Source organism: Pelmatolapia mariae, linkage group LG14, assembly GCF_036321145.2.
Source record: "Pelmatolapia mariae isolate MD_Pm_ZW linkage group LG14, Pm_UMD_F_2, whole genome shotgun sequence".
Taxonomy (NCBI): domain Eukaryota; kingdom Metazoa; phylum Chordata; class Actinopteri; order Cichliformes; family Cichlidae; genus Pelmatolapia; species Pelmatolapia mariae.
Window position 1 is genome coordinate 22,343,595 of NC_086239.1, and position 27,198 is coordinate 22,370,792.

Here is a 27,198-nt window from a genome sequence, read left to right on the forward strand (position 1 = left end):
TTAAGTGAGTTTGTGCGAATAAACACCGTGACTTGTGTGCAGAGCTGGACGCAGAGCTGGCTGAGGTCTTTGATCGAGCTGTTCTGTCACACTCCGATTCCATTAGCTTCCCGGGACTCTGCTAAGAGATTTAATTCCATTGTGGGAATAAGAGACAGAATGGGACAGGGCACGAATGGACACGTTAATTATGATTTGACTCACAGGTCAACTCGCACGGACTCCCCAGCGCTTCACAAGCAGAAAAGATTTGAATGATTGAATGAAAAAATTTGAATGATTTTCATTATACTTTTGTCTAATACATAATTTAGTCCCAGTTCAGTCCAGAGGAATGGCCACACACACACACACACCCAAGCATCCCCACGTGGGGGGCTGTAGACACACAGACTCCACCCCCACAGTGTCAACCTCTTTTAACCAGGTTAGGATGTTACCATGGGAACCAAACAGTGAACCCCCATTTCTCTCTCTCAGTTTCCTCTCTCTCTGTCTTCTTATTCATCTTTGTCTCTTAAGTTTGGCTCTGCTACCGCAGCTTCGCCCTTTCAAAACAAGAGCCCGGTCACTTGCCAAGTTGTTTACTACCAATCCAAATGTGATGTTTCGGCCGTTCGACAGACAGCGAGAGAAAAAGTGACCCTAATCGCAGCGTCCTTCTCTGGCACAATTATCTTCTCACGCCGACATCCATCCCTCCCTCCTTCCCTCTATCTGTCCTCTATCTTTCCGTCTCTTCTCCATCGCTCCCTCACTCCTTTTGCGGTCGAACATAATTTGAGTGCAATTAACTTCCCTTAAAAGCCCAGGCTGCTTTAAACGCTGTGAATTAGAGGGGAGGCAGACGCAGGGAGATCGTGAAGAGGTGGGGGAGACAGAAGGGGAGGCGAGGGAAGACGAAAGCAATGAAAGAAATGAGGGGGAGAGTGAGAGGGAGAGAGAGAGAGAGAACAAGCAAGTGGAGGCAGAATGAAAGTCAATGTCACCAGCGCCGGGGAGGGGAGAGGTGTGTTTGACCTCACTAGCCGAGACAGTAAAACACTTCAGCTGGCCCTGTTGCTGGCGCTGACTTGTCATTGCACTGTACCTTGTGAAAAAGGCAGAGGGGGTTCTCCAGCTGCCCTGCACACCTGTTACAGGTTGATATTTTTTCCCCCTTTTCTGTTTTATTAAACTAAAATAAAAGTAGAAAGTTAATTTCACACAGGAAATTTTAAAAGATATCTCTGTCTTACCACAATCAAGTTATTTTCTTTGCATTGTTATTATTATTATCATTATTATTATTATGCTTGCACTTACCATTAACAAACCTTACATTATCTATATCATTATATTTATTATCTTTAACTAACGTGCAAAAGTAAAAACTGAACCAAAGCAAAAGGTAGTTTTGGACTAATATATATTCTGCTGACCCTAATAAAATGTTTGTTTACATTATGTTCTTATTTGTTATTTTATAAAAACATTAATACTGTCTGCATGGTTGGGTGTGGTTTATTCTTGCCAGTGTAAATTAGCATAATACAGAGTGTGTCAGAGGTTTAAAAAATTTATATAAACCTCCAAAAAGCCTTGAATTACTTTAAACAAACAGCACACCATCACACTACACCGCCTGGCTTTTGTGTCATTTCTAACCTGTTTAACCTTGCCTGTCCAACAGGAAGACTGCTTTGGTTTCACCTGTAGAATCTGGTTAAACTGTCAGTTTGCTTGATTGCAGATCTGCCTCTAAGTTTAAGTAGATTCTTATCACAAGCAATAGAAAGCTTAGGAATAGGAATCAGGCTTCCTGGATTTTGTTTCAAAGGAAGTGTAGTATGGGAAAAAAAACTGTCCCTGATAGCAAAATTTACTTAATACAGAGGATTTGAAATATAAATGATGTCAAATAGTCCTTGAATGTGCTGTGCAAACAGGTGCACAAATACCAAACGTGAACATACAGCATGGGTCATTTTACGTTCCCTGCATTCAGCCTTTCCTTTTCCTTTGCTCCTTTCCTTCCATAATCTGTCTCTCTCTTTCTCTCTCCTCCTTCTCTCCCGCTCTCTCCTGCTCTCTCAATCTCTCTCTTTCTCTCTGTGAAGGTCATGCAATTGATTTTCCTCTGTCTATTCATTTTTCAAGACTGGCTTTGAAACGTGGGAAGCAGACAAAAGCCACTCCGGCCCCTCCCCTGCGCTCCATCCCTCTCCTCTCCTCCACCCTCCACCTTCCTTCCCTCTCCGCTGCCCATCCAAAAACCCCCGGACAAGAGGGAATGTGGAGGAATGCAACCCGCCCACCCCCCAACACACCACCACACCCCATCCCAATTTCCTCGCACTCTTCTCCTTCTTCCTTCCTCCCCTCTTTCTGTCTTTATTCCTCCTACATTTGTTCCTTCCCCTGCTCTCTGGCCTCCGCTCCCTTTCAGCCAGATCTCTGACCACATTCCACTAACGGAATTAAAGTCATGCATCACACTTAAAACCCTGCCAATGCATTGTGGGTAGACTTGTTCAAACTGATGTCCAAATTAGCATTGCATTTTCAATATAGGCCCTGTGGAGACTGTGTGACCTGCTTGTAAGAAATCTCCAAACATTTAATTAAATACTTAACATATCAGATGTTGACCTAGTGGTAAGAATGTGAAAGATAATTCAGGTCCTCAGCCGCCTCACAATTTTCTCGACCTTCACATAGCAGCTTCCGCGGGGGCTCTATATATTTATCGTTATTGCTCACATTTGTACGAGAAGTGCCTCTCGTTGTAGCGTAAACTGCATACCTCACATCTATCTTTTCAGCGCACTTCCAGTTTGTACACAGGGCAAGAAGCACTACTACCTGCGCACCAACTATTCTGAACAGGAGGTATTTTCTATCAAGGCCAAGAAAAGTCAGGAATACAGAGGAAAAGCAATTCGCAATTCATGTGTGGAGTCAAGGCTGCGGCTGTGTGTATGGGTGCTAGTATATGAATATCACTCAGACATTCAGATTGTCCTGCGCAGAAAGGATGATGAGATATTGATGTACAACAATGGGCTGATGCATAGGAATACATGTTTTCACACACTATGACTGTAGGTTAGACTCAAGTTGCAACAGGATGCAGTTTAAAGTTCTTTAAAAGCAATATGTTGGCTTTGAGGTAATCCATGCTATTAAGTGGTCAGATATATATTATCATATCTAATCTTTAAACCTACATTGCCCCTTAGGGCCCAGAAGGCACCATGTGCAACTTGTCTGTATGCAAAGCCTGGTTCTACTGGAGGTTTCTTCATGTTAAAAGGGAGTTCTTCCTTCCCACTGTCGCCAAGTGCTTACACTTGGGGGGTCGTCTGATTGTTGGGGTTTCCTCTGGATTATTGTAGGGTTTGTATCACACAAGCACTGGCAATTTGAAAGCTACAACTATGACAAATATGTACTTAGAACATATTAGAAGTTAATTATTTTTCTAATTCAGCTATCTTGTGAATACTCATTTTCCTTTATGGCCATGTATACATCAGTAACTTATTTTATTTGCATGTTGACTTTAAATCTGGTATATCGTTGTTTTACTTTTGAGTTTCATAACATATATTTTTGCAGTGCTTAACACCTTTTTAAGCTGTTTTGATTTCTTTGTTAGTCTCTGTATACTGTAAGCCTCAGTTCCTGTTTACTGACGATCTTATGATGGCCTACAGTTCATGATGTTATTGTGTCTCTGGTGGTTTTTATGTTTTGGCTTCTGGTAAGAATTCAGTGTTGAAATATTGTGTGTTCTGTCCATGTTTTGTATGTTACTTGTAGTAGCTGTTGTAGTAATCATCACCCCCATGTTTCCATTTGTGCCTTCTTCCGTCTCGTTTCTATATTCATGCCCTGGTCACTTTGCGTTTTCTTGTCTTGTACATCTTGTTAAGTGTTAGTATTCATATCTCTATCAGTCTCTTTTGGTTATTTTCAGTTTAACTTTGAAGGCTTGCTTTCATTTGCATCCTGTGTTGGTTTAGTTTCCTGTCTTCACCTGTGTGTGATTACTTTCACCTGTGCCTCATTACCTTCCACTCTGTCATTTCCCTGTCAGCCTTCTGAGTATAAACGATCCTGTTTGCCCCTGTTTGTTTTGTTCCCAGAGTGGGTTCCTCATGTGCAGCCAAGTGGTTTTCCCCTTGCCGTGTGTGGAAGGCTGCTGGCGCCCGTGGACTTCATTTATTTCTGAACTTGATACAGCATTAAAAGCTTGATTTTGTTAAGTCGTTTTGCTTCCAGGCTCCCATATTTGGCTCAACACCTCTACACTCGATATCCCTCGCAGTGAGGCCTTGGGTTTTGGAATTCATGTGGATGTTTTACACCTACCACACACCTAAACATTGTTGGAAGTCAAGCTGATCAAGAAGGGTTTGAAGACCCAAAACAAGAAACCGACTCATCTTCCAAGCTGCCCAGTTCCCAACCTTTTAGCGCACCAACAGATACAAGCACAATCCTCAACCCACAGACCCAAAGGGATCCACTGACAACATCTGAGGTCTCAGGTCATGTACAGGTCTTCCTGTGGGACCTACAATATTAGGCTGTAGGTGATTTGTTTATACAAACTTCCCATTGATGCTTGTATTTTAATTCTTTCATAATGGAATCCGTCTTTAACGCTACACCTTAAATTCGTAGTCTCCGAGCAAAAAAGAAGACATTACATGAGTGTTTTCATGTGGTGAGCGATGTTCCAGTTGAAAACCGCATTGACCTTAAAGATACTTTCAGCTGCTCCCTCTTTTCCCACGGGGTCACAGTAGATGGATCCACATGTTTGATCTGGCACAGATTTTGACACCAGATGCCTTTCCTGATATAACCATCCCATTTATTGAGACTTATGACCGACGTTAGGAGCAGGCTAGCTCTTGACACCCTGAGGCTGCGGTTGTGTCTTTCACAAGTAAGGCGAAGGTGTTAGCAAACTACACCATGGAACCACGGAAAACCACACTGACCTTAATGTGTAAAAATTTCTATGATGCCCCCAAAGGATCCTGGGAAAAGGACTGGTTTGGCATTTTTTACTATAACGTCACACTCACACAGCACTGGCAGCATTACTGGTACTCACCCCATCAGGAAAATGCAGTGCATAATGTGGGTAAAGCACACCACATGCGGTCTCACAGAAACATGCTGTTAATACGACAGGTTTTTTTTGTTCACATTTCCTCAAATTTACCAGGAACAGGCACAAAGGCGGACACACACACACACACACAAACACACATGTCTATTTGCACTGTAGCTGCATCATTTCCCCTCAGTAATAGTAGCAATTAGACAGGCTATATAATTACACTGTCCTCGTTATATTGTTAATTTCAGTAATTACAAATTGCACCAATAGTTTCCTCCCTCTTTTTTATTATCTACCCCCTCTCCTTCTCTTTCTCCCTCCTAATAGACACACACTCACAGACACACGCAAACACACAGTTGCGTGTCCCTAACTTAAGAGGACATCAATTTGACTTACAATAATTACCTGGAGTCTTGATCTAAGCTTAACCACTACTGCTACTACTCGTCTAATCACAACCTTAAACCTGAACCCAACCTCCCCCTTAAATGGGTCTTCACTTTAAAATGATTATTATAGGGACTTTGCTTTTTTCCACATAAGGAAAACATGTTCTCGGAGTTTTGTCTATAATATGAGTAATATTTATGTGCATACACACACAAAAAACATTCATACTCACTCTTGTTTATGTAAAATACTTATATGATTATTTGCATGTGTGTTACAGAAAAAAAAAGAAAACGCATGAGCTTGTTTGCACGCATAGACAGTGGCAGTAATTACTATTGTTAATAGGAGGCTGGAGAAATACCCCAGTCCGAACTGAATTTTTGTGGCGTGGGGTGTCACTGTGGGTAGGGGTACGTAGGCAGAACAGACAGCTGAGGTCTGCTTCTGATTGAAACAGAGAAGTGAGTCGAAATATGAATTTTAGTGGTTTGCGTCCTTTGGCAACAAAGCAGCATATTTATCTCTGCTATATAATTTTCATATTGGCTGAAATGTAGGAATCATCAGCAGAAAGTGTTCCACATAACCGTGTTTAATTTAATCCTGCATATTTGCACATTGCTTTTGTCAAGGTTGAACTTTGTGAACAAATAACAACAACCTACTCGTGACATACCCAGAAAAAGTGTCAACACTTAACCAGTGATAGAGATATTTTCTGTTACCAGGATGTTTTTTTTTAAATAAAATTTTAATTCAAGGATAAGACCCTCAAAAAGGCCTTAAAAATGTATTATCTAGATTATCATATTTTAAGCAATTATTCACTAGTATGTCACTACTAGGGTATTTTGTTACTCAGCTGGAAAGCATAATACTTTTCCAATCCCATCCCAGGCTCTGAGAAAATGTTAACTTTGGTAAGAAGAGAAAAAGGAAAAGTACTGAGTCTACAGCTCTAATACTCATTCAGTCTGGGATAAATACGATATCTTAATGCAAACACACTGCTGCTACATTTGATGTTAAAGTTAAATAAACATAAAAAGTTGTTTTTAAGCTACATTTTTAAAAATGGTGCACCAGAATTTGCTTCATCTTCAATGTAAAACCCACATTTAGAATAGTTTAGATCATTGTACACATTTCTTTTAGTTGAAAACATAAAACCAAAATTTTCTTTGTCATCTTCTTTGTAATATCTCAGTCACAAAAACTTTTCTTTTCAGGTGATTCCCTGTTTCTTGCTCACCTTTGCTGCAGTTGCTGTCTCCCTCCAGCAGAGGGCTCCAGGGTGGGTCCCCCTGACTGGCAAAGGTCCGCATGTGCAGATAGCTGATGGTCAACCGGATGACCGAAGCTTTGTCCAGTTGGCTTGTGATGGCCCCGGGTAGTGGCAGCATCTTGGCCAGCTCAAAGAACTCGAAGTTCTCCTTCCCCCGCCGAGAACGAGCCGCATTGCGAGATTTCTCTTTACGCAGGTTCTGGAGACTGAGACGTGGACAGGGAAGTTGGTATGAAGGTGAACGGGACAGGGGTGAAAGTGTTGCAGAGGGTGAAAGACAGAAGTATAATGAAGGAACAGATAAACACAGTGAGAAAGGATCAGAGAGGCTCACAAATCTGAATCAGCGCGGCGCAAGACAAGAAAAACTGGTGGGCTATCGCTTAATGGCCATTTGCTGACCACCTGTTGATTGATTCGTGCTCTGTAAAAATGACCTCAGCATCAGTCTGAAAAACTCATTTCATAAATACACATAATGGGAATGGCTCCTGCAATTCAAGTGAAACAATCTCCATTCTGACCCATCTCTCGCAGATTGGCCTGGTAATTACAGACAAACTCGCTTCTTTTATCGGGCAGAGCAGAGTCCTAATAATGCCATTTGCTCCAAAATCCATATGTGAACACATACACACAATCTCTCACTGCCTATTTTTTCTTACTCTCCCTCGCTCTCACCCTCTCCTCTCACCCTCTCCTCCCCCGCCCCAGCTCCCCCTCTCATCTGGTCCCGGGCTAGTGAGCTGAAGCCATGATTGAGGGATCAATAGGCGAGGGAGGGGCAGAGTGACAGAGGGGGGCCGGGGCTCAGGTAGCCTGTCTCTGTGATTGGGTATTGACTCTCCTCAATGGGGCCTGAGTGGTGGAATTATGTTGTCACAGCCACTTCACAATTTGTGTCGGTGCTGCGCTGGGATAAAGTGTGTGTATGTGTGTGTTAGAGACACAGAGAGAGAGAGAGGAGAACCAGCCATTCTCCCTCGTGTCTGTGTTGTTGATTTTCATCCGTAGACAGACCACCGGGTGGTGTGTGAGTGAGTGAGTGTGCGCGCATACACGTGCGACAGAAGAAAAGAACAAAGGAAAGACGTGCGCATATTGTGCTTACATATGTTTATATCTTAATCAGCTGACACAGCTGTTGCATTTCTCCCTGTTAGGTTCTAATAAGTGAAATCAGTGTGTGTGTGTGTGTGTGTGTGTGTGTGTGTGTGTGTGTGTGTGTGTGTGTGTGTGTGTGTGTGTGTGGACTCATGCTGCCAGCCTGTGTAACATCTCATTATTATACTGGCTCGACCCCGGCCACTGAGAACAATCAATACACACACATTGATTCTGCTTAGTTTTTATATCCGCCTGTAAATGACTTCCCATTAATAATTCCAGCCAAATTTACTTAATCTCCCACTAAGGGTGGGGGATTCGCAACTCTGACAGGATTGGCAGGTGAACAACAATACAGGTGATATGTAGCACTAAGGAGAAAAGACGTATGTTTCTGGATACTGTTTCGTTGATAAAAAAAAAGAAAAGAAAAGCTTCTTCAGACTGTCAGTGAGTGCAAGGGTGTTAATGCATGTATTTCATCTTGCAGAGATTAATTCATGGGCATGCACGTAGGCTTATACAGTTTCAGCCTGTGTGTGTGCATGTGTGTGTGTGACAGAGATGTCTCACCAGGGCAGGGTGGGAGGCTTGGCCAGTAGTCCTTGCAGGAAATCCCACTCCACACTCACACATTTCCCCTCACTAACAAATGGCATGGTTGCCATCCTTCCTCCAATCACGTGCCCACGCCGCTGTTAACGAAGGCTTCGATTGGTTGAGGACGTGATGGACTCAGACCTGGAGATTCACAAAAAGAAAGGAGAGAAGTGACAAAGAGACAAATGGGGGTGAGAAAAAAGAGCCAAGAACGATACTATCAAGAACTACCAATGAAAGCCGCAATATAATCAGGAACTACAGGCAGGAAGACGCATGGCATTTTTGGGTTGTTTCCATCAAAATTGATGGCTTAATCCCCCTTTTTTTAAGAAACACTAGAAAAACTCTTAAACCTGCTTTTAATTTTAGGAAAACGATGACACTTTATCTCTTTTTACAGTTTCCATTCAACCCTTTTAATCTGACTTTTGACTATAATTTGCATTAAAAAACTTGGGTGAAAATTGATCCCATCTTGTGATATCTTACTGAAGGCAAGAGTGATTATTTTAAAAGAAGGGAAGAAAGAGATTGAGGCAGAGTAATTAGGTACCGTGTGTACTTCCCTACATAAAGGTCAGGGGCTGCTCCCAAGATAACAGACATAAGACAAAACACTAACCCTCCTTTGAAATCACACTTACTCTGAAAATCACAGATCTCAAAATGTCTCCTTTCAACCCAGAGAGAATATTCAAACCTGTGTGTGACTCGAGTTTAAACCGAATATGTCTGAAGACAAAACACCCCGCCCGTTCCAGATCTTTTGCTGCGTTGTGCCAGCTTCTAACACCCTCCTGCAGTAAAAAATCACTTGCCAATATTCTTTCCTGTCCTCAAACAGAGCGCCGCTCCTCACCAGTTTCCCTCCCCTCTGTGCTGTGTTGACATTTAAAGGGCTGGTGTGGCCCCGAGCACCCCAGTGTCATGCCCTTGGGCCTGAGATGCCCTCTCTCTCTCTCTCTCGTTCTGCCTCTCGCTCTCTCACTTCCTCTTTCTTTGGCCTGGCTGGGTCAGCACAATCATGTCAGTAGAGCTGTGCCAGGGCAAAAGAAAATGGATTATGTCTCGAGTTTGAGCATGGCTATGCTGACCTTGGCTAAGAGGGGTCAGCAGAAACTCGGCAGGTTTGGCAGATATCATTTTGCAAATCTGGGCGAAAAGAGCCAACATTTAATGCATTTGGACAGAGTTCAAAGGCAGAGGAGTCAATAATCAGTTCAACAAAGACGGAATAGTTGTTGAAAGGGAAGAGTGGGTCATCAACTTTAATAGTTTTACTCTGTATTTAGGCCGCAACAGTGAAGCAGAAATGTAAAACTTCTATTTCGAACATGCTCTGAGGTCAGTAATCCAAAGGAACTGAAGAGGTAGTTCTAGCAGGGAATATTTTGTTCACAATTATGCAATGCATGTACAAAAAGCATGCAGTAACAGTAAAGGAAAAGTAAGGAGATCGCCAGAATCAGCATGCTTTATCCTCCACTATGAATGCTTTACATCAAAATCCATGTAACTGCAGCTGAAATATTTCAAGCTGGATCAAACTGGGGGACTGACCACCTGACTGTGGCTAGAATTTATGAACTTTTATACCTGCAGTATGTTACTGCAGTCCAAGATGAAGCAGAGAAGGGCAATCTTATCTGTATTTATTAAAGACATGGAAGAATAAACTGGTGCTGTTCATACATTAGTGCACTCCTAATGTTAAATGCTCTAGCTCTTCAGAGTTCTTTTATGTGAAATCCAGACAATTTGCCTACAAATTGATTGCCTGTTAAGTAAATTTAAATCAGCAGGAAAGCAATAAAGCTGCAAATTTAATGAGTTTGGTTAATTTTCCAGATTTAACATCTTCCCTGGGTATTCGAATTGGCAGAATATTCCTAGCCTTAAGTTTTAAGGCTCGGGCTTTCCTCCAACATAGGTAACCTACAGTATATATATATCTATATCTATATATATCTATATCTATATATAGATATAGATATATATCTATATATATCTATATATATATATCTATATATATCTATATATATATATATATATATAGATATATACTAAAGTTACCAGCCTGCAACATTGACAGTCTTTTCCAAGAGTCTGCCGGAGAGTAGACAGGGTCGAGCAGAGGGCATTGCACCTCTGTCTAACAACTTCACCTTTGTCACCTTCTCCACCTCGCCAGGATAAATGCACTACATGCCAAATTGGGCGGTGTACAGTAGGACAAAGAGATCAAAAGGAGACACAGACAGGAAGCAATTTACTCTCAATTTTTCACCACGCACACAGGCGCAAGCCTCTCTTCAACCTATACCTGTATGTTTATCTCTTAATTGACCCTATCTGTGCTTATCTAATCTCTCCTTTCATCTTTCTGTCTCAAACTATCTCTCCATCTCTGTCTCTCTCTCTCTCTCTCTCTCTCTATCTGGGCACACACACAGGGGTGTAATGGACAGGGGCCTCCACAGTATTTATTCAATCAGCCTCATAACCTTGTCGCTGGTTGGTCGGCCCATTAACGCACTCACCCAAATAGACCCCGCCACTTTGACTGCTAATGCTCCAGCTAGCTAGCAGCACAACAGGCTTCTGAATGTCAGAAGTGTCATCTAGACGGAGAGTGTGAAACAACCCCACTCGAGAGAAGCGAGCCAACTTATTCTGTCATGGCACAGTGGGAAATTTATGAAAAAGAAAAGTGTAACTTCTGAGAGCACTGGGAGTAAAAAAAAATAAATAATAAAATACTGTGCCCACAGCTGTAGAGATCAACTTGTATCAAGTGTGACCGCAGGTGTTCACAATGTTGCTGCAGTGCTCCATATTCATAAGTGTGGTGCATGTGTGCCAGCCTGAGTGTGTGCGTTTGAGACCCCTACCCTATAGAGCCGTGCACTCTTGGCTCAGCCTCAGCAGCAACAGAAGAGGAGGGCACTGCGGCGAGCGCTCACAGCCGCTGTTTGCAGTGCGCTTCTCTCTGGCTGCTTGCTTGGCTCCTGCTCTGTTTATTTTCAGCAGGGACGTTTAATTAGGGCCTCCAGCTGTCAGAGGTTCGTTAGCGTGCCCCTCCTTTCCCCGGGCCGCCCCTCCCCATGGGGAGTCGGGGGCATCAGGCAAATGAACACATTTAAGTCAAACAGCACGCCGACAGACAATAGCTCCACTGCCATGCCACCAGCTCCCCTAGGTAGAGACATGGTTGTTTTATGCCTCATCTCCCCAACCCCTGGGGCCCAATACAGAGGCTGGCCAAGACTGCCAATGTGGAGGCAGAGGAGTTCTCATTGCCCACTAGAGACTACATGCACACTGCACTCATGTAAAAAGGGGAAGAGCAGGACCGAGCCTGTGCGATTTATAGTTTACAATAAAAACAACAGTTTCAGAGGATTTTTCACAAATTTTGGGGATTAAAAAATATCAAAGAAATATGTAAAATGTTGTTTTAAGGGTTGTATACATTAACATCACAGCAAAGAATTATTTTAGAAGAATTGTTTGCTCTGTACAGCAGAATAATGGTGACCTTCGCAAACAAAGTCACACTCTGGGCTCCCTCCCTAGCTGGGCTGCGAGGATGTTAGCGTGTGTGAGACCCTCCCTTTGAAACCCTTGGACCTCCCTGCATTTATAAGGAGACAAGAGTCAGTGGGAAAGTGGGAGTGTAACTCAGAGTGTTCAGGCGGTGCACCGAAAAACTATTTTATTTGTGTTAATTACCTTACTTGAGTGCAATTATTTTATTTCGGCTCAGAGTGAGAGTCTTTACTGCTGTTTTCCTGCTCTCTCTGCTGCTTTCTGTATCGCTGTGCGTGCTGTCTACTAAAAACGATGTTCTCATACAGCTACTGCATTCTCAGTTACATGTCAAGGCAAATAAAATTCTGCCTCACTCTGTTTGTTTGTCATGTTTTACAACTGTAATCAACTCATCTAAAAGATGTGACTCGTCACCCTGGAACTCTGAAAATGGAGAAGGTGCTTTTTCATGCGCTAAATGATGTAAAAATATCTGTTAGAACCAAAACTAATGACCTTTTCCCAGATCTAACCAAGGAGTTTTGTTGCCTTAGCCATGCCTTTCGTTACCAAGCAGTGACTGAAAGAAAACTTACAGGAAAAAAAACCTAGTTAAGTATAAAACAAGGACTCCTTAATAGGAGTAGAACCTCATTCTCCTCAATGAAAGTCTTACAGATTATGTGTATGATGCCGCTGTCCTAGTGCATCACGCAGAGGTTCTTAATGTTACTTTTTGCACTTTTATATTTTTTTCTTTCGCTTAAAATAAGTGAAAAAATTGTATTATTTTTAGTACATTTAAAGCACATACTGATCAATGGCCTATTGCAAAGGTCAGGCTAATCGGGGCTGAGCCTGATTCACAAAATCTGCAAAATCCAAGCAGAAAGTTTTACACATTTACATCAAGTAAACCTACAAAAGCTTTGTTGAACTTGCAAGTATTCCTGTAATTTACAAATGATGGAAAATTCTGAAAGATGACAGCTCTTATCTGCCATGTGCTCACAAGTTATTTTTGTAAAGCTGTAAAAAGCCTGGTGTTGTCTTTCAACCTCTCGATCTCCTCCGTTTTCATGCCCACAGCTGAATAAAAGCTTTCCCCACTTAAATACAAAAAAAAAGGTTTTAACATTCAAGGCCCATTTAAGACATAGGCAGTTCAGTTTTCAGTGCAATCAAAATTTAACTGATAATGCTTTCTTGACAGCTCTCCTCTGTTCTTCATTCATCCAAGTCTAAAGGTAAAAGTAAAGTATATACACAGTACAACAGTGATGAAGTATTCCTGTGAATAAAATTTGATCAAATCGAGAACGTTCAATATCATGGAAGATGTAGAAAACACGGTTGGAAATAACATGAACAGAATATTTGATGTAGCTAGTTTTCTATCTTGCCTTTCATGTTGTTGAGTAGTTGTAAATGAGTGTCTGGAGCGTCTGGGGAGATGAAGTTTGGTATTCTGGTTGGAGGGCTGAAAACTACTTATCATGCATTACGGCCCTGGTTGGACCTCAGGATTTGGAAGTCAAAAGACTTTTTAATGTACAATTTTTCAGCTGCTGATCAATCGGCGGCTTCTGGACATGAAGATCTCTCTCTCCCTCCTCTCTCGCTCAGCATTCCATATTCCAACTCGCTCGGCATTCTGCTTCCGTATCGGAGCTCCGGCTCCGATTGACCTTGACGACTCTGGATGATTCCCAACCCAAGGTTCTCTCCAACTCTCAAGGGCCTCGGCGTCCGCAGCCACCCCTCCCTCACACACACACACACACACACACACACACCCATCCACCAATTTCGCCTCTCCCATCATCCTCACCACACATCCTTCTCCTATAACCTCTCCTTTGCTCCTCCCTGGCCCTTGGCTGGATCATTAATTATCTAATGGAATCAATACGGCCTTAGATTGGACCAGTGTGACCCCGCCCGCCCCCAGGTATCTCTGCGTTGATGAGGAGGAAGAAAAAGTGTTTGAAATGGGTGTAAAGGAATGATAATAACGGCACTGTGTGTTCGTGAGAGTAAAACACCATCGTACACAGCGTGGACTGTCCCTAAACTGAACGAATACAGAATAAAGAGATCAGCAATAAATAAATGATTGGAGAGGGAGAGGGGGTGGATGGGGAAGGCGTGGGGGGATGGAGAGAGCATAAGTAAAGGCAGATAGAGGCAAATCAGACAGTCAGAGAGAGAGAGTAGTAGTGAAATGATAGACAGATAAAGACAAAGATGGAAAAAAAGGAGAGAGAAAGAGATTTACTAATGTTCACCCTAATCAATATCTTTGTCTTTCTCCTCTTTTATTACAGAAGGCTTTGGTGAGCGCTCTTTGATGTCCACTCCTCACCGGTGTGGAGATACACAGAATCCAATCCATGCCTGTCATAATTACCGTCTACCTTGGCCCTAAGTGTACACAAAAGGAGTGCTTGACTGCGCCTGTACTGTATCAAATATGAAGCTGAAGCTACTATTAAACAGAAAACCATATTTACAGCAAAAATGATGTATCCCCTGTAGATTGCTCTGCAGATTTATTTATTTTTTCATCATACGAACTGAACGCAATCCCTTTCTCAGTAATTCAATTAATAAAAAAGACACGCCGTCTGCTGAGCCCGAAGGTCTAACAGTCATATTGCTATTGAAGCAACCACATATACAAGATAATCCAAATAGTGCATGAAAGTATGTTATATTTCAAATACTTTAGTCCTACAGCAGGAGAAAAACAAGTTCTAGGGTTAGGCTTCCCTGTTGGTAAAAGTAGTCTGCATATGGCAGGAATAATATTTCGGTTCCAATTTAATACACTAGATATTTAAATAGTGCACCAGAGCAACTACAAAGTATTAACAGGAGTACAAAACATTAAAACATGGATATGGCTGAGGGGAAAATGCAGTACAAAAAATTGCATTAAGTAAGTTAGTAAAAATGTTCCGTCCATCATTAAGTTAACCATCTTTGACCTTTATGATTTATATGCTTCAAACAGAAACCCCCGAGCACAAGGTTAAATAATAAATGCAGTCTATTCTGGGGTTAAATACTCCAACATTAATGCTAGGGAAGGCTTGAGGTGAAAAGTGAGACTTCAAATACTTTTTCTAAAAAGAATGTCAGTGTGCTCACATGTAAGGGGAATACTGATAACATTCCCACATATTGCAGCGTTTCCTATTTTTTCAAGCGCTCCCAAAATCTAAGCTAATAGTGAGCGAACACCAAAAGGGAGAGAGAAGGCAGAAACTTCTCCCTCTCGCTGTGGAAGAGTCAGCCAAGTGGATGCAGCTCTCTATACGGCTGAAGATGGTAAATCCACTCCCGCAGGCAGAGACCACATCAGCACTGACCTCCAAATAACCACAGGCCAGAGAACAGCACACAGGGTCACTCAATCTCTCCAACACACACACGCAAACAGCAATGTGTGCGCTTAAACCAGGACTTGAAAGCACACTCTAGCTCAGCAAACCAGCACAGAGAAGTCCACATGCTAATATAGACACATCAATTAGCATGGTGCAAATGTCAGAGTTCAGAGCGCCGTGGAACTCTTGATAAGAGTTGCACAAGATGTGTAGGTGTCTGGCAGTACACTTGGGGGAACCAGGATACCCGCCGGGCTCATGCTATATTTCCACACAGATGCTTTTTTTTTTTTTTTTTTGTACATTTCCAGATATATTTTACGTAAGTTCTACTTATACTATAAAGTAGAGATTGTAAAGAAAAAGACATGAAAGAGTGAGGATTTACGCTCTGAAGCCCACACCTGATCTGGTATTCCATCTAGAGGGAAAGTGTCTGCAAACGTGGACATCCATACATTGTGTGCATATCACTAAATAACTGTGTCTGCGAGTGTTTGCGCACAAAAGAGTGGTGGATCCCTTCAGGCTGGTGTGTGAATGACAGCAGGGGTTATGTAAGGAGCCACAGCGGGGCCGGAGTGGACAGTCCGACCGGAGATCAGGTCAGCAGAGTGTGACACTAAACACATCTCTCTGACACTGCGCTGACACCCTCTGTCACAGACCCACACACTGTCTGTCAACGCTCTTCACACATACACTGGCACGCACGCACGACGGGAGCTGGAAGTGTGTGAGCGGCTGTCTGTCAACACGCCACACACTGACCACGTTGGTGTGTGTCTGTGTGTGGAAGAGAGCAACAGAGAGAGACAAAAATATCAAGAGAGGAATAGAAAGAGGAAGGGAGAGGCGAGGCGAGGTGTCTGTCTACCTGAGAACTTGTCAATGAGTCAAAAAAAGTGGCTGCCTGCCTCTGTCTACTAACCAAGATAAATTCCTAAAATGCCTACCTGCTGTTGCGCTGCTGAAATGAGCAATTTTATCCACTCGTGTGATCATCGTTTATGCAAAGCGAACAAAGAAAAACATCAGAAACGCATGCCAGCCCTGATCTTTGATGAGCTGAAAAAGAGGTGATCTCAGAGCAGCCTTTATCACATTTCCCCGTTTCTTTTTTCTGCAGTCTTCAAACAGGGCTCTTACCAACATTTCCACTTTCACACAGTAATCCGAGTCAGCTTCTGTCACACAGTTGCCCTTTGGCATAAACTGCAGCTCCCTGAATGCAAAAGCCGAAGAAGAAACCTGCGTCTGGGACTAATAAAAAAGGCCCGAAGGTAGGTCACGACCAAAGCGTCCCGCACACGCAAGAAGTGAAACGGATGGGGAGGCTTGGTGGCTCAGTGGGTCGGGGTATAAACTGTACCGTGCTCATGCAATGACTCGGCCTGACCCTGCTTCATGTCAGTGTTCTGATCCAGTCTTTACTCAGCTAATGCCGATTTTTTTAAAAGTGGGGGGGAAAACTGCAAAATTACACCAGTGTGAACGGTAACTTTTTTTTTCTAACTGCTGGTAACATTTTAACACCCGAAAGAGGAAGTCTGCACTGAACGTACTTATTTGGTTGGATTTTATCTGCAGCACCTGCAATCTCAGCAGGTGTGGCTGCAAATGATGCTTTAGGTGGCGTACAAGACGGAGCAGAATTTATAGCAAACACATGCTACTGATTTCAGAGTGATGCTGAAGGAGGGTATACAAAATAAGCACTCAAGGCAAATATCCGCATATGGAGGAGTGCAGACTTACAAACTGAATCTGGCAGGAAATCAAACAAATCCCATTTTTGCACTTGCCCGTCGACGCACATACTCATAAATGCGCATTTTTCTATTCTGGTAGTCTGACTTTTTCTTCCAGTGACAAGCCTCTGAGCGCAATAACAGAAAAAAAAATTATGAAAAAAGAAAAAAAAAAACGAAAACACTCTGTGATAGTTTGTTATTTACTTTACAGCAGCAGTGAACACCGTGCGTTTGTCACAGTCATTCTGCCAATTTGGACCACCTGCTGCAAACACCCTGAAGGCAGCGAATGTTACCAAGCCAGTAAACTGTGACCAATTCTGCCTCTGCAGGTGGAGACGGGCAGGCAGCCGCTCACTCTGTGCCTCCATATCTCAAATGGCACGCACACACGCGCACGCAAACACACTCAAGCACAGGAAATCTATCAGAAAGAGGTGCACTCAGCACAAAACATAAACATGCGTAATTATTCGGCTTATCTGAAAAAGTGAAGATTGGAATGAAAATGCCTGCCAGCTTAACTGAACTGATGAAGAAGTTTGTTGGGAAGCGGTATGCTTGATGTGTATTAATATTATTCATGATAAATGTTATAAAGTTAGACTTAAAAAAAAAAGAAGCACATTTCTGTGTTTTTCTTTTCTCTAACTAAATAGATTTAAACAAGCTGACACAGTACAAACAGACTCCAGTAAAAAAGGTTGGAAGGATACGGTCAGTTTTATCAATGTGTCCTTTTTCTATTTTTGTAATAACAATCACACTGATAATGGACTAATTTAGCAGTATAAATGAAATCAAGTAAAACATTTATCGCCCATCCTAAACGAGACTGGCTACAAATGTTATTACCATGGCTACCAAGCTTATCTTTCATCTAAAGGGGGGGAAAAGTACTTTTGAAGTAGATTTAACAAAATACAATAAAAGTTTGACAAAATTTAATCTTGTAAAAAATCATTTAAAAATCACAGCAAACACCAAACTAACAGATCAAAATTCAGCCATTTTAAACCAAATTATTAAATAAAAGGAGACACAGTTATTCCTTCTAGTCACAGAACTTTACAATGTGATCAGTGTGTGTGTGTGTGTGTGTGTGTGTGTGGTCATGCATGTGTATTCTGACTGTAAGTTGTTAGGTCCATTATCTACTCACCTGACGGGCATTTCCAACATTCAATCCACCGCTGTCGACCTGATCCACTTTGTCTCCTTCTTCTTCCTCCTTCTCTTCTTCGTCTTCTTCTTCTCCTCCTCCTCCTCCCTTTCGGTGCCCCTGCTCTGCCCTGGCAGTGCCCCCTCCCTCCACACCTCCACCACCTCCACCAGCACCTCGAGCTTAAACACGGCAGGCAAACACTGAGTGTGTGAGCCAAGGGGGCTGGGACAGGGGCAGCGGCAATCCCCTCACTTTCACAAAAGCCGTGGCCGTGCAGCCGGACACATCGTGGACTCCCGTTGCACGGAGAGTGTGTGTGTGTTTGTGAAAGAGGGAGCGAGCGAGAGCGCGAGAAAGAGAGGGAGAACGTGTGTCTGTGTGTGTTTGTGCGAAGTGGAGTGAGCTAGCTGATGTAGCTCTCCTCGGCTCTCAGACTCACTTCACTAACACTCTGCTCCGCTGCTTCTTTGAGATGGACTCGGATTAGGACACAGCCAGTGTGAGAATCTCTTTCTCTCTCTCTCTCTCACTCACTCTCTCTCCAGCCAGCATGCTCCCTCCCACCCTTCCTCTCTCCCGCTCACTCATTCATTCTCCTTGCTGAGCTTCTTTCTTTTCATTTCCTCTTGGGAAAGCCGTGCACACCAGTTGTCTCTGCCTTCAGCTGCTCCCTTTCTCTCCCTCCCTCCCTCTCTCTCTCTCGCTCTCTCAGTCACTAGTAAATATAAAAGGCATGCTTGTACAGCCCCTCGCCTCAGTCTCTCTCTGGCTGGCTCTCCCCCCCTAACTCGCTGTGTCTCATGCTTTCGTTTATCCCCACCTCCATGTGCCCCCCTCACTTTCTTTCTCACTGTCAAAGCTGCCTTTCAAATGCTGATTAGCAGCCAGAGTAAAAGAGGGAAAGAGAGACGGAAAGAGATGGAGAGAGGATGACTAAAACAAGTGGGAGATTCCATCACATCCAAACATATTGTAATGACTCCTGTCCTGTACATACACAAACACACACACACACAAACTATCCTCAACTGAACAATAAGTACTACCCCAGAAATTGTAACTAATTTTCTCCAACATTTCACTGTTTTACACTACACTAAACATTTTTCTGATGTTTACTTTTGACGTGTTCAGCTTTCAATTTTTTCCATCTCTAAAAACACGGAAAATAAACAGCTTAGGTCCTAATCAATCAAAGCTGCCACAAGCGTGACATCACTATTTTTTAAGATAAGAGCTACCTTGGCTAAGGTTAGCGAAAGATCAAAGTTGTGTTTAAAAGTTTGACTTGTTAAAAGAAAGACACGAACAGAAACGACACGCTTTCCTGATCCTGCTATTCATCATCTGTAACTATGTTATCTACTTTCGCTTTGTCTTTTAAGACATAAACCTCATATCCTTTACTTCACACTGTGATTAACTGAGGTTATTTTAGGCAAGTCACCTTCAGTGATTAGCAGAACCTTAACACTGTTTTGGAGAAAAGCAAAAACGGATGTTTTTTGGAAAGAATAGTTTTTATGCATGTTGGAATGATTGCTTTTTTTTGTCTTCTGATTAACAAGACTTTGGAGAACAATAAAAAAACAAAGAATTAATTATGCCATTACAATTAATATTGTAATAGCATAGGGTTAAGCTTTCATAAAGTTCACAAACTAATGCACAAATGAGCTGGTAAGTTCAAAGTATTTACCTTGAAAGCATACTGGGTAGAACTACATATTTAATGACATCTTACTCTACTTACAGAGAGTAAGATGTCATTAAATATGTCTCTTGCAGGCACTCTTACTTGCAGAACTTCAGAAACATAAAAGTTTCGGAACCTTTTTAAACTCTAAAAGCTGCGATGATCACGAAAGAACCAATAATCATTTATTAATTTCACTCTAAAATGTAAAAAAAAGTTTAAAAAAGTAAGATTTGAATTAGAATTATATTAGGAAGCTTATCCCAATATTACTTTACTACAAGACCATCCACTGCTTGTTTTTGGCATATCCAATTTAATAACAAAATCATCACCTGTCTGCAAAATGAATGATTAAATAAAAATAAAAAAAAATAAAAAAGGCGGACTAATTGAACCATCTCGATGGGTTGCCAATCATGCCAAAACTTTGGTCAAATTTTGAGGTAAACATGATCATTACAGGCATTGTGCAAAGGCAAATGAAGAAGGAAGTAGGCCTATTTTAAAAGGGTATCAGTTATACTCTACCCTAATACCTCTAAAATCTTACTTTCTGTTATATATATATATATATATAATGATGTAAGGTTGGATTTCCAAACTAAAGACAGACAAAATTTCAAATAAAGAGGTGAATGTATCTAATCCCCGGGCTTTCAACTTCTCTGAAAGGTTTTCAATGCTAATTTTTCTACTTTCGTGCTGAGGAGACATAAGCACATCACAGACCTCTTCTTTTCTTGTCTTTTGCTCGGTTGTGGACAGAGACAGGTGCAGACGAGAATAATGTGTAATTATGTCTGCTATAATTTTTGATCTCTTGCTTGCAATCATCCATAGAAAACACCAACAATCAAACAACTCCTTTTGAGCAAGCACTTGGCGACACTGGGAAGGAAAAACTCCCTTTTAACAGGAAGAAACCTCCAGCAGAACCGATGTACTATTTACCAAACAGAAACATCCTGCTGTTATCTGACTGTTGCAAATCAGGCTTTGGCTCAAACATAAATGTATAGCTCAAGAGGCAGTGTTACTATCTTTAGAGTTTGAATTTGGTAATTCAACACAGACAAAAGAGGGAAATGATGTTCAAAAGCACTGGTTTCTGCAAAGCCTGACACTCAGATGAAGAGCTCGGAGCTAAACTAGTTTGTTTAAAATATGTTTTTACATTATTGTTTAAAGACGCAAACATAACAAACAAGGATATAGAGAGGTCAAGTTGAGCATTACAGCCCTCACTTTTAATGGACTGGGCTGTCACGTGTATAGTCCTCGTCTATTCTCCAAAGTTGACCAATCACAGCTGCCATAGACATGCCCAAAAATTGCAATTGAGGGCACTTAGTTACATACAGCTACTGTCCATAGTCCATGCATGCTATGACTAACAAATCTACACACACAGAGAGACAAAAACACATTCAATCAAAGATGCAAACATATACCTGAACAAATAATCACACTCAGAGACTCACTCAAGCACTCTCTCTCCCACCAATCTCCCTCCCTCCCTCCTCCCCCGTCCCCTCTCCTCTATTCGTTCCCCTTGCCCTCAAACACTACTCAGAATATTGATACATCACCCCCTCCTCCTTCTTTTTTCTCTCTCTCTCTCCCTCTCCCTCTCCCTCCGTCTCTCTCCCTCCATCACTCACTTTCTCTACTGAATACTGATAGGCTGTCTACTCCGTGGTCTGAGTTTCAAATCTCTCCCTCCCTCCCGCTCCCTCTGTCGCTGCACCCGCTGCAAAAAACAGCAACATAAAAGAGGAAATAGCAGAAGTTAATGCACTGAGGTAGACATAAATTCAGTTAAGTACCATTTCAGATTATGTCAAGCTAAAAATGGGCTTAACATTGTGGAAAGGAGGGGGGGGGGGGGGGGGGGGGTTGACAGAGGAGGGAGGAGGAAAAGTGCTGCTTTGGTTGGCTGTCTCGCCAGCAGAAACTGGCCGAGTGGCTCGCAGCACAGTAGTGAACTGGCGGCCGGCAACAAAAGGGAAAAGACGTGTGAAAAGTTCAGGCAAATGAAGACGCATTCAGTGGTTTTTGTCTGACTCCCCCCCCCCCCCCCCCCCCAACCTCATTGTTGGGCATGTCGACTGTGGCGCGGACAGGGTGGGGGGAAGACGGGAGTGAATGAGGTCGTCAAAGAGTCCCAGAGAGCCCCCTTTACCTCACACACACATGCAAACACAGACACACACTCACACACACAACATCTTGAAACAGCTGAGAGCAAGAAAGCGCAAGAATTAGTAAAAGAAAGAAAAATGGCACAGACTAAACTGTCCTGCTTTTCCTATGGATGGAAAGGTGGCAAGGCCTTTCAGACTATTGGTGTATCTACAACTCTGAGTGTGTGTAAGATTAAGTGTGTGTCTGCGCGGGAGAGAGCTGTGTGTGCCTAGTCTCTTTGGAGGAGGCTTTCTGTCTGCATTAGAAGTGTGGCGCGTCTGAGATGCTGGTAGAGGGAGTGTGTGATTTTGTCCTCCAAGTCTTCCCCAGGCGTCCTTGAAGGAGACTTGAGGGGAATATCTGACTGTGTGTGTGTGTGTGTGTCTGTGTTTGTGACAGTGAGCCCTCACAGGCTGAGTTTAGTACCAGAGGCTTGCCTTGCAGAGCAGCATTACAGGTGTTCCCTGCACAAATCAGGGTGCTCCTGGAAATAAGAGAAACCACAACCTGCAGCTGGAGAATTAACACGGCCTGCTGAATGAGAAATGTAATTAAATCAGGTGAATAAATAAGACTAAAAATGGGGGAAAAATCCTTACTCAGTGTGTTTCTGTAAGTGTGGGCCTTCACATGCAAGTGGTATAGCGTGTAATGACTGTAGCAGTCAAAGAGACAGTCACACCCATGTCTGACCTTGTTTCTCCGCCTGTCTACACATGCTATCGGCTGTGGTAAGTTCGATGTAGTGACAGTAAACTGCCCTTTCAGGAAAGCAGTGCAGACAGGTTAGTGATAAAGGAAATATCTTGTGAAGAGGGCTAAAAATATACCATATGCATTAAAAGACCAAGCTTTTTTAAAAATCACGAAAAACTGTTATTTTTGCTGTAAGCAATAAAGCACCAGGAAGGTTGTGGAACTTGCATGACGCACACTTGGTACTAAAAGATCCTAAGTGTACCAAGAAACTATCCCCCATTATTATAACACAGTTCACACTGGCCGTACAAACACTGACAGCAGCCCATTCTTTCATTTTCATTACATCCCATACCTTAGGTATGCACAGATGCAACTTGTGCAAGTTTAATGTGGAAGAAGTGGTGAAAAAATGAAGCTAAAAAACAAAAACTAAAAACTAGATAGAGCAAAACATGTCAAATTAACCGGCGTGTTAGCTGTAGTAGTACCAGCACCAACCAGTAACCAGGCCTCACATTTACAGGCGGCTGCTGCTGCTAGCACCCACTGTGGAGAAGTCCAGAAGGAGGGACAGCAGTCCCAACAACAGAGTGAGGAAGAGAGAGAGAGGAAGGTGAAATTAATGTGTTAAGAAAATAAATGGAGGGATATAAACAAGAAGTAAAATGCATGGGTACTTTCACTATGAGCCACTGCTAACAGATAAAGTGTAGCTTTTAACTGTCACATGCTGCAGTCCAGCTAAGAACTAACCTAACAACAGCAGCAACAACCAAGAAAAATGTCAATATCTCTCTCTTTCACAATGTCTTGATCAAAAGTTTTAGACCATTTGAAAAATAACTGCAATAAATTGGATGCTCAAAACATTTTTTTTGTCTCACTCCCATTTCTTCTTGCTGCACGTTGAAGTTCTACTTGGAATCTTGTTAAGATCCAGCCATGCAAAATATAATTTTTCAAGTGGTCTTAAACTTTTGATCGGGACTGTAAACATGTAATGCCAAAGGCCTGCTCGGTTTAACAAGTGGCAATCTAAGTTACTGTTGCCTTCCCTTCAGCTTGAAACATTCTGGCTTCACATTGATGTCAGAGGTCTTTGTCCTGTGATCCTGGACATCAGTGAGGCACTTTCAGCTGGAGAACTGCTGGTCATTGGATATTTTCTCTTTTTCAGACCGTTCCCTATCAACCTTAGAGACTGTTGTGCAGGAAAAGTCCCAGTAAATCAGCAGTTTCTGAAATACTCAGACCTGCCCATCTGACCCCAACAACCATAGTATCATGACACAGTGTGTAATAGGCACGCTGGTCCGCTGTGTCCATTTGACACTTTACCAGTTTCAGTACATAGCAGTAAGCTGCTGAGATGTTTTATTTCAAGCCAATATGAAAATAATCACGGGAAAGTGCTTAAACGGACATTACTAACACATTTACATGTAAATCCATATTAGCTGCCTAGCTTTATCATTTCTGGAATGCACTTCTTACCTTCCTTGCTCACTAGAGAATTCTTGCCTTTAAATATATTCTCTCCTCCTGCTGGTACTGTAACTTCTGCATGCATGTCCATTTCACGTTTTGGAGAGACAAAGCGTGAAATAGACACAATGGACTGGCGTGTCTATTACACGCTTTGCTGTGAAGTGTCACATAAAGCCACTATTCTTCCCTACTCTGATACTTGGTTTGTCTTGACTGTATTGAGCTCCTGCCATGTGATTGGCTGATTAGGCATTTGAGTTAACAAACAGATGAACAAGTGTACCTAATGAAGTGACTGGTGAGTATATTTTCTGTTGCCACATTTTTACCTGTAAAGGTAACTCTAACTACCAAATAAGTTTGTTTTTTTTAACTAGGGGGAGGAGTAAACTTATAATTAAGTACACTATATTCACATTTACTTATTGCTTATTCCTTATTTGAAGCAGGAAAGGAAGGAAAGTGAGGCTACAGAAAAGACTAAAAGCATAAACGCTCGTTCCTAACCCAAAATCTGACTTGGCGTAAAAACTCTGACATGAGATGCAGCTGAAATTTATTGGGAAATAAAAAAACATCTTCTGTTCGGGGATCATAGGTGACGACTATTTACTTTACTTTACAAAAGGAGAACTTATGGCTGCTATTTAAGCTTAGGTCACAAACAATGGGAAGAAAACCTGTGGCGGTTTTATGTTAAAGACAGATGAGATTTATAACGTGTCCCCTGACCTAACACACCCTACTTTCTGTTTCCGTAGAAAGTAAACACAGCGAAACTGGCAGCAAAAACACACTGCGTCTGTGCGCTGAATGAAAATGAAGCTGTTCTGCTGAAAACTTCCAAAAATAAACCAAGCATATAAACAATGAATTTTAACATACAGTATCTAAATGTGCAGACAATGACTAATTGTGTGATCTTTAATGATTAATCAACAAAATGCACCAAATAAATAATCTTTGATTTTTTGGATAATAGTCACCTTCTGCTACTGATCAGAATTGTTAAAGCGAAATTATAACATTCCAAGTCTTGTTCTAAGTAATTAAGAGGTAGTTTCTTCTTGACACTCAAGAAGCAACTGTTAAAGGGGAAGTCCTACAATTGAGTATATAAACAACAGTTTACTGGTATTTATTAGACCAAAATGACACCATTAGGTTGCATTTTTCCCCTTCCCTATACAGCAGCGCATAAAAGGCATAAAAGGGTGTTTGAAGATAACTGCCACAGAGTAGATAATATTCCAAATCTATCAGACAATAATTCTTTGAGGGCATGTGGCCATTAAGGAGCCATTTCTCCTTTTTGTTGAATATGCTCCTCCATATTTCATTGAGATGCATATCTGCCTCTCACACTGTCTGCCTGCATCGCTATTCTCTATTCAACAGTGACCCATTGCTCCCTGCCATACAATCCTTCACCTTTCTGGGCTTAAAAGTAATTACCACTTTAATTTGCTGTCCGCTTTTGTGCATGCCTGAGTGTATCTGTAACTGACTGGAGTGCCTGCTGTGTGTATTAATGTGTGCGTGAGGGGGGTACATGTATGCATACAAGAGATAATAAAGAGTGCGTATTCACATAAATGTGAGTAGAGGTGAAAGAATTAGTCAATAATTGATTAAACGAACTGACAACACTCGATAATTAATTGTTTGTTTCTCAACCATAAATAAAGCCACTGTCTTCCATTTTTGCATCATGATTTGCTGCTTCGGTATTTCACAAACAAGCGTAAGACATTGCGACTGATTTCAAACAATTAAATAAAGCCCCCAAAAGGTGTGCACCTCTTTATGTTTTCTGAGTAACATTAATGTTTGCATGCATACATGTATAAGTGGTTTGCATAGATCAGTGATTGGTGAGTACCTCTGCAGCTATTATTTGCCTTGATAAAATCAAAATATGTATTCACATGCATGACTGTGAATAGCTGTGATTTTTTAAATATAGAAATGTAACAAAGTGCTATTGACATGTGTGTGTGTTTTTTTAAATATATGAGTGCTGGTGTGTGTGCGTGTTTATGGTTAGCCTCCCATTGGCCCAATTACTCCACAAGCAAAACCCCAAAGCTTCCAATCTCTCCTCTAAAATCCCTCACCCCTCTCACCTCACGGTCCCAGTGGTAGAGCCTCCAAACACCCCAACCTTCCAACCCCGCCCCACAGCCCCGCATGGCCAGATTGTCCATCACAATATACCCAACCCTTTGCAGGACCTCCACCACCTCCACTGTACTTTCTGCTCCCCTTCCCTCCTAAGTCACATGCAGTCATCACCGCTGCTTCACCCTTCTCCTCTTCGACAATCATCTTGTATTTCTCCTCCTTGATTTACCCTGTAAACTCCTCTTTTTGCCCCCTCTTCCCATCTGCCCCTTCCTCACGCCTCCATTCTTCCTCCTCTGCCCTCCCCAGTCCCAGGTGAGCTGACGACACAAGGAGAGCAGAAACACTCTGCGAATATTAATGGTTTGATCTGAATATTAATAAAGCTTGCATCTTAATGATCTATAGAAAAAAAAACAAAGAGCCACAGTCAGGGCTATACTGCCTGTATTCACGCACACACACACACACACACACACATATTCATAGGCTTGCGCATACATGCAGACACACTGGGCTGAACTATCTGTCCTGCACTGTGTAGATTAGTTAAAACAGGGCCTTATCCTCCAACCTGCTGTTTAAATGCTGAGCATCACGTTCAAGACAAATGTGTTGTCTTTTTTTTCTCCTCTCAGTAAATGAAGAC

General features: G+C 42.1%; 1 protein-coding gene across 2 annotated transcripts in view; it reads right to left on the bottom strand.

Moving 5' to 3' along the window:
• npas1 (neuronal PAS domain protein 1) overlaps nt 1-18,448 on the bottom strand; it is a 36,374-nt gene extending 17,926 nt beyond the window's left edge. For both annotated transcript variants that reach the window (XM_063493392.1, XM_063493391.1), the window contains exons 1-3: nt 18,350-18,448; nt 8,481-8,648; nt 6,768-7,006 (exon numbers count right to left, since the gene is read on the bottom strand). In XM_063493392.1, coding sequence (XP_063349462.1) covers nt 6,768-7,006; nt 8,481-8,575 — 334 coding nt within the window. In that variant the 5' untranslated portion in view covers nt 8,576-8,648; nt 18,350-18,448. The remainder of the gene's footprint in view (nt 1-6,767; nt 7,007-8,480; nt 8,649-18,349) is intronic.
• Nucleotides 18,449-27,198: the final 8,750 nt, after the last annotated feature.